Consider the following 8880-nt stretch of genomic DNA (forward strand, 5'->3'; position numbering starts at 1 on the left):
ATATGATCACTATGGTCCATTCCGAATCATTATACTAGCATTTTCCTTTTAAGGTAGGCTTGGCCACGATATAAAAATATCCCGTGGATTTTCAAATGTATTTACTAGGACACAAGTATTTAGTTATGATGTATTTCAAATATTTTTTGTTATGCAAACCATTTCTATTTTCAGATCAAGAAATATTTCACCATCTTATTTTATCATCAATCAGCGTGATCAGCCCAATTGCACTTAGCTCAACATATCTAGCATCTCTTACCATCTTGGATCAAGCTCTTAGCTAACAATTACAGATTCTTGTTTAAAAGGTGCCCATTGATCCCCCCCAACAAGAGAATGCCCTCTCTCAAAGCCAGAACAGTTGTCTAGATGTGCAAAACAAACATGCCTATCCAAGTAACCAAATTTGCTGATGCAATTCCTTTGGAGGGAAACATGTAAAAGATAATTTACTGCTACATCACATATACATCCCCTGGTGCAAAGGGCCGTGATGTTTGACAATGATTTTGTCAGCATGTAAACTCACTATTACATGATACATCCCCTGGTGTGAAGTTCTTGATGTTTGACGATGATTTTGTCAGCATGTATTTGTATTGTTATATCACCCAATAATTGTAACAAAAAAAAATAAAAGTTAAAAAAGAGGAAATAGATGTTTACAATCTCAATAGACATCATCATGACTACACCAAGCAATAAGCATATTATTAAGATATCCAATGTGGAAGGAAAGGGGAGATTGCAGTAAAAGCTTTGGAGAAGGTGTCAATGTTTACCGAAAATAACACCTACCCGTTTTCATTAACTACTTTTGTCCAATGGCAATAAGCATACAAAATCCAATGTGGAAGGAAAGGAGAGATTGCAGTACAAGCTTGGAGAAGGTGTCAATGTTTACCGAAAATAACACCTACCCGTTTTCATTAACTACTTTCGTCTGATGGCAATCTTTTATAGCCATTATGCAAACCATCCCCTTGACTTGTCCTTCCTATCATCCCCCATAGTATTTCTATGAAAGGTTTGGAAGGCACTGGTATGAGCTTAATCAAAACGCCAACAAAGAGACTTAAGCATCCCAATAGGACACTAATTGCCCACTGTGTTGCATTAAGAGGCACAGTATTAGCAAACACTCCAAGGAACTCAACAATGACTACTTGAAAAACTACTGTAAAGAGTAGGACAGACAAAAATACAACATTCGTGGAAATATTCTGAAACACGTTCAATCTTTCCATCTCACGCGAATTGATCTCATTAAAAACCTACAATTAATACAGGTAGTTAGAATGCAGCATGCTTTCTTCAGGAACTAAATAAAAAACAAACACACAAAAATAGAATAAGCTTACTGAACTTACCTGGCAAAAAACAAAAGAGTTGAATATCAAGGTTTTAAGAACAAGGCCACTTAGATGTAGTAATCTTTCTCCTTGAAATTGTAAGGTCCATAGAACAATGAGTTGATACACCGCCTGGCCCCATATGTTTCTCCACATCACATTTGTGATGAAGTTTCCTTGTCGACCAACAGGTGGCTTCTCCATCAACTCCGGATAAGGAGCCTCAGTGGCCAATGCTAATGCTCCTAGCGTATCCATGATGAGATTCACCCACAACAGCTGCACAGCTGTAAGAGGGACATCACCTGACCAAAGCATAAATGAACATAGTTGGTGCATATTCAAGCATTAATATTAACTTTGCATGACCAAAGTACTTGCAACTTGCCATTGACATAAAATCAAGCATTAGTACTATCATTAGCTTTTCGGGGTATTGGCATGATGAAAGTCATGTTCCTATCATTAGCTCTTCAGAGTATTGGTATTTTTATTGTCCCTCCTAATTTGAAAGGTTCATAAAACGAGATCAGGCCTCCCAGGCAAGAGGGCACTGCATGCCTGTGTGAAACATCCAATGCCCAATGAACCAGCCACATGCCAATCCCAGACCCCACCACCAACCTCAGTTCATCAGGTTTAAGGTTCATTGACCATTGGTCTTCAGCCATTTCATGCTGACCACACAGCTCCATTTCAAGAATTTTGGAGAAACAAGTAAATAAAATAAAATGGTCTCTACATAATGCTACAAAATAACAAAAACTTCGCCTACACAACAAAGGATTTTGGATTTATTCCATTCTACATAGAAATGGTGAGACCATAAGAACAAAAACTTCACCTACAAGTCACTGTATAATGTCACAAAGGAACAAAAATAGCACCTCCCTGTCAAAGGGTTTTGGGTTTATGAACGTAACTATTATGCTGTTTCTATAAAGAAATGGTGACTTGTTTTGGTACAAAGTTGAAACCATAATACTTGTATAATGCAGAAAAACAGAAGAGGCCAACACAAAAAACAGAAAAAAAACTAGAGGCCAGGGATCCCAAGCATTATGAAGGCCTTAGACAATGAAAACACATACTCATCCTACACAATGCAAGATTTCCAACTCAATGTGAAGTAAAATATCACACAGATGAATGAGAGGAGAGTAATAGTGTCCCTGATTATTCCAGAAATTTGTGACATCAAAATTCCCATCACAAAAAAACCAACTGCACAGCAAAAGACTCAGACAAACACCAAGAATACAATCACACTCATGTGTGAAAAGAAGAAATATTCAGACTTGCAATTGATGATTATATCCTTTACAAAGAGGGAAAGAAATGACTTATTGATTTTTTAATCTACTAATGGCCATAATTGGTCTAAGAGAATGTAGATGTACAAAGGTGTATGTATGTTTGTCACTACCAGAAATGGTACCACATTCGTAAGAGAATGGTAGCAATGAAACATGAGATGCTTATGTGATCTCACAGTACAAGCATGATTTATTGATTTTTTAATCTACTAATGGCCAAAATTTGTCTAAGAGAAAGTAGATGTACAAAGATGTATGTATGTTTGTCACTACCAGAAATGGTACCACATTCGTAAGAGAATGGTAGCAATGAAACATGAGATGCTTATGTGATCTCACAGTACAAGCATGATTAGTTGTAGCAGCTCCCGAATCTGATAACGCCTATATGCCCAAGGTTTAAAGGTAGGAAACTGATGAAATGCAGCTAAAATGTGGTCCTCCCTAGCCTGTAATAATCGAAGAGTGTAGAATGAAATACATGACTGGTCATGGGGCAAACATGCCACCATTTAGGCAGTCCTACCGTGAGCAGTATGGGAGTATCAGGATGTGATCTTGGCTATCTGTCTATGATGGAGACTGGAAGCTCTGTTTTGGGGCTTTTGGTCATCTCCTGACTCTTATCATATGCGCCTGCTGGAGGGTGACTCTACCACGTGCAAATGGTGATGAAAATGTGACCCTTTGAGGGTGACATGTCCCATCCCTATCTGTAAGTTGTGGGGCATTTATATGTCAATGTAGAAAGGCCACTGAATGAACCAATCTGCTAGAATTAAACCCATCAGCATTTATATATCCTGTCAGTTGAAAGGGGCTCTCTATACCCAGGTCTCCCTTATGCAAAGCTTCCATAATTCATATCTGAGCATTGTATTTCTCTCACTGCAAGAGAGGTGGATGTGTTGGAAATCAATGTCACCTGCAGTAACATAACCCAGTTACCTAAGCTGCTGTGATTTTACATGCTAGAAACTCTCTCATTCTCTGGATAAAACAGACCATCTTGAAGAGGGTATCCACTGGTATGTGGTATCAAGACCTTACTGCACGTTAGGCATGACATCATACTTATTTTCAGTCTCTCAATCTGTGTTCAAAAATTCGCTGAGAGTCCAGAAGTGTGTTCAAAAGCTGATGTGACCAGTGTGACCAGTGTGTTCAAAAGCCACCCTTCTGTAACTGAACATCTCCACTCCAGCATAGCCAAGGTTGAATAGCCTTTGATCAGTCTATCAGAAGCTACAAATACCAAGGCGAAGCACCCTAGGGAGCTGGCATACATAAGACACCACCAACATTACAGGGAATATTGCGAGTCACCTAACAGTAATGGAAGCATGCAAAATCATAAACTTGATTTATTCTAGATGCAAAACTTACTAGATTTAGGACAATCTGCAGCTCTGAAATCATGAAGAGTCATGAGCATAACGCATGATATACAAGGCAGTATATCCAAGGTTCATACCATCTTTCCCGGCTCATAACATATGGTCTGATATCTCATCAATGTAGAGTCCAAAGGTGTCAGAGAAAATGGGCATCCTTGTTTCACGCTAATGAGCTAGTAATGTGCTCTGATAGGCCTCAAGGGCGCCACACTCTATGTGCCATTTGTCGCATTCAAGGTCAACGCTATATTAGTGTTCCAATGCCCATTCTACTGCCTCCAGGTGACTAAAAAGGAAAATTTCATTGGAAGAGCACTTTCCAACACATATTCACATCATAAACTCAAACTAAAATTTTCCAATAGAATTACCTGATACATTAAGCTCTACAGGAATCATAAGTATGCTATGTTCTCCCTATAGTTTGTATGTTGGCTTGACGTGCTACCCCAAATGTTTAATATCCCTTATTAAGAACATTTACAGCAAAGACATATGATCACCAGATGAATGTCATAGATTACAATAAAACACCGAGAAATTTAAAACCATATTCACTATCTAATAATAATAATAATATATTCTGAAATGGGGACAGTGTCAGAAGGATATGTTGATTGAGAAATTGTTTCAGTATAGGACATGATAAATATGGTTTTTGAGAACACGATCAGGATGAAATACCTGTGACGCATGCAGAGAAAAAGTTAATCACCAGTGCTACAATATTCACAGTCAGCTGAAACTGAACGAATTTCTGGATATTTGTGTACACAGAACGACCCCATTTTGCCACATTGACAATACTTGAAAAGTTATCATCCAATATTATGACATCAGCGCTTGATTTGGCCACCTGTACTAGAACATGATCAATAAAAACAAAGCTATTTTGTAAGTTATATATTATTATTCTATCTATTATTCATTCATTTTCTTTCACACATTATTTTAACTAGCTTTTAGCATTGTATAAACATGAATGTGTTGCCACACTCACATTGAGGCTTCCAACAAGTATACCATGTCAGACTAGAAAAATGTCTCCTCTATGTGCATCATTATGTATGCATGAATTTTGCAAAAGAAAATGATATAGAAACACAGTTATCTACCTCAGTTCCAGATATGCCCATCGCGAGTCCAATATCTGCTTCATGCAAAGCTGGTGCATCATTTGTTCCATCACCAGTGACAGCAACAACTTCTTGTTGCTCTTTTAGATGTTGTACTAGCATTAATTTGTCACTAGGACTAAACCTTGCTAAAACCTGCCAAACTAGATAACAGAGAATTGATGAACTCAAACTTTAACTGAAGACTTTTATCTCAGCCATACAACCAAAACAGACTAGCTTTGCGCATAAATATATACACAAACATAGAAGCAAACTAGGAATTTGAACTTATGAAACATGAAACATAGAGAGGCCTTAAATGAAGTGAAAAGAGAACTAACAGTAGAGATATGAAACTCAAAGATTGAACTAATCACCTTTACAATGATCGGCTCAAAGACCGCAATTGTCAAGACCATAAAGATGGAGGAGGGACATGGAAAATGACAGAAAACGGAAACCCAAACTTTGATCAAACACCAGGGTGGCACCAGAAAGAGAGGTGCTGTCCCAGAAAAAGCTCTTTCTGAAGACTATCCCCTGGAGGATAGTGTTGCCTGCGTTTTAGTTTATCTTTTGTATGTATTTTCATACCCCTTTTTGTCTGTCATTGAGCTTCATGGGATCTTTTATAATTGATTTATTTACTTATTTACAGTAGTGTAACTGATTCTCTTGATTTTGTATCAGTATTTATTTAGACTTAAATATGTAAGCCTTTCAAATTTGATGTACCTTTATAATACCAGAATAGTCCGGATTGAGCAGTTAAGCGTGTATGTGGCATGTGCAAAGGAGTAACTGGATGTATACATGCATGTGTAGAGAGAGAGACTAAACGAGAGAAAGAAAGAAAGACAAACTGTGTAACATCTGATGAAGGCTGAAATTGGCCTATGAGACAAACAGATGTACAAGTGTATGCCGTCCAACACCAGAAATGGTATGAAAAGCTAGGACAAGAATGATGACAATGGAACCTAAGATGCATGAGAAAAGAGATGTAATAAATAAGAATGAGTAAGCTTGCCTGGATCTTTGGAAGTTTATCTAGTCTCTCATTGATAGACCATTGGCGGAAAACAGGACCCTCAATAGCCAATCCATCATCAGTGAGAATATTGCACTCACGAGCTATCGCTTTCGCAGTATCCAGATTATCTCCAGTCACCATGCGTACTTTAATACCAGCTTTGAAACACAGTTGTACAGCCTCCTTTACCTCAGGTCGAATAGGATCCTTGATCCCAACAATGGCCATAAAGGTTAGACCAACCATGGGAACAACTTCTTCCCTGTCAGGTATATTCTCATGGTCTATGTATGCCAAGCATAGAGTTCGAAGGGCATCCTTTGAAAATTCCTGGATGACATTCTCCAATTCTTGCATCCTTGATGAATCTAGAGGAATTGATATTCCATGTTCATCCATCCAATGATCACACGCTTTCAAAACTATCTCTGCTGCTCCTTTGCAAAAGGACCTATACCCTCCATCTTCCAGCTTCACTAGAACAGACATTTTCTTTTCCACTGAATTGAACGGTGCGACTCTAACAATCTCACAGACTGATCTCACTTTAGAGAATTTTCCTCCTAACGATAATCCAAGTCTTAGAATTGCAGCCTCCGTAGGAGAACCATAGACTTGACTGTTATCACGGAGCTCCACAAAATCGCCACTTGTATTCAGGAAGATGTTCTGGAGAAATAGCTCTAATGCTTTTCCAGAGAGATTCATCTGATCATCTTGGGTAGTGCTTGTCTGCCCCGCACAAAACACTTTGACAACAGTCATTTTATTGGTGGTTAATGTTCCGGTCTTATCACTGCAAATGCATGTGGCAGAACCCATCGTCTCACATGCTGCCAAATTCCTGACAAGAGCCTTATCATCCATCATCTGTTTCATTGCATATGCAAGGCTCAATGTAACTGCAAGTGGTAGCCCCTCTGGTACAGCCACTACAAGAATCGTCACTGCAATTGCAAAGTAGTTCACAATTTCAATAAGGTAATCCATCCTCCAATGGTTGAAACCCTCTCCGAATCGCGCAAGTATAAACCGTATCATAAGCACACCAAAAGTAAGAAGGGAAAAACCAAGCCCAATTTTCCCCACAATGGTTGCCACTCCATTCAACCGAACCTGCAAAGGTGTCTCATTATCGCCACCTTCACTAAGCTTAGCCATCAACTTCCCCCACTCAGTGCCCATCCCAACTGCTGTAACTAACATTCTTCCACACCCGTTTAATACCATGCTTCCTCCCAACAAAAAAGGTTTTTCCTTACTAGGATGGAATGGCTCACTTTCTCCTGTCAAGCTTGATTGATCAATTGTGAGTGAGTATCCTGACAAGAAGAGGCCGTCCGCGGGAACTTGATCCCCTGTTGAGAGGTTTACTACATCTCCCACCACAAGATCATATATAGAAATCTCCATTCTATTGCCACCCCGAATAACCTCTACATTTATTTTTTTCTTTTCATTCTCAAGAATCAGAAACTGAAAAGATTGTTTGTAATCGCTAGTTGCTGTGACAAGCACCACAATGAAGATACTAAGAAGGATTCCCACACCATCATACCAACCTCTAGAGAATCCTTCAGTGGGAATGCCTACTGCCAAAGAAACTACAGCACAAACAGCTAAAATGATTAGTGTTAAATCTTGGCAAGCCTCCCAAACATATAGCAAAAAACCACGCCGTGGTTCCTCTTCATACGTATTGGAACCAAACTCTTTTGTCCTTTCCTTTATGTCCACATCAGACCCATTGATTCCCTGGTCAATAGACCGGACATCCAGCTTTGCAGCAATTCCTCCAATTCCATTAAGCTTTCTATAAAGCCCGGGATTATCTCGAATCTCTTCCAATTGATGTGGAGTGATGGTAAACCTCTTTCCTGTAGAGGGTATAGTTAAAAACCAAGTTAACACTTGTGGTTCCATGGTTAAGACAAATGATAGGGGCGGGTTTTGACCTTCAACCTATGAAAATTAAGGCAGCCTGGGTCGCCAGCACGGCAATCTTGAAATCTCTCACCTGCAAGTGCGTAGGAAAAGGACATAATTACACTCTGCAGGAGAAATTACAAGTTCACTATTCACATTTCTATTTTGCTTGGGGGCAAAGGGAGAAATCAACCTATCCAATACCTTTACATTTACAGAAAACAACTTAAATTTCACGGTTCTGCACAAATTTCACGGTTCTTTCACCAAATCCGTCTTTCTGACACAGAAACTACTCAGAACTTACAGATCTTTTAGCTTCTATCAAACAAATTCATCATTCCAATGGCATACATTTGCATGAGAAAGCTCAAAATTTCAGTCCTTTCCAGGAAATGTTGAGAGTGCATACCTCACGCCGCTTCGCAAGGTTAGCTGTGTATCGAAACCTGCGAGATTTGTTGAGGGAGAAGACGTTCTTCCTCCATGCGTCAAGGTCTTCCAGGGAGGGAGATTTGTGAGGAACGACGAAGGAATCCATGGACGCAGAGAACTGGCGGAGGAGAGGAAAGAAGGAGAAGAGAGAGGGAGAGTCATAAAAAATAAATAAAAATCTCAATTCCTGTGTGTCTGTGGGTTTCTCTCACGCGCGCTCACTCTCTACAGACAGACAGACAGACAGACAGACAAACAGAGAGACAGAGAAGAATCAAACGGAGCGTTACGAAGCTCCCA

General features: G+C 39.3%; 1 protein-coding gene across 1 annotated transcript; it reads right to left on the reverse strand.

Moving 5' to 3' along the window:
- Positions 1 to 820: 820 nt before the first annotated feature.
- Positions 821 to 8737, reverse strand: LOC147862776 (calcium-transporting ATPase 4, plasma membrane-type-like). Its single transcript, XM_087321624.1, has 7 exons — positions 8558 to 8737; positions 8182 to 8236; positions 6217 to 8096; positions 5184 to 5339; positions 4753 to 4924; positions 1374 to 1660; positions 821 to 1277 (listed from the first exon to the last, which is right to left on the reverse strand). The coding sequence occupies exons 1-7, from the start codon at positions 8684 to 8686 to the stop codon at positions 933 to 935; spliced, it is 3024 nt and encodes a 1007-aa protein (XP_087177750.1). The 5' UTR covers positions 8687 to 8737; the 3' UTR covers positions 821 to 932.
- Positions 8738 to 8880: the final 143 nt, after the last annotated feature.

Source organism: Azolla caroliniana, unplaced genomic scaffold, assembly GCF_043228905.1.
Source record: "Azolla caroliniana isolate FFs.n. ecotype wild unplaced genomic scaffold, voAzoCaro1.0.p SCAF_6, whole genome shotgun sequence".
NCBI classification, from domain to species: Eukaryota; Viridiplantae; Streptophyta; class Polypodiopsida; order Salviniales; family Salviniaceae; genus Azolla; species Azolla caroliniana.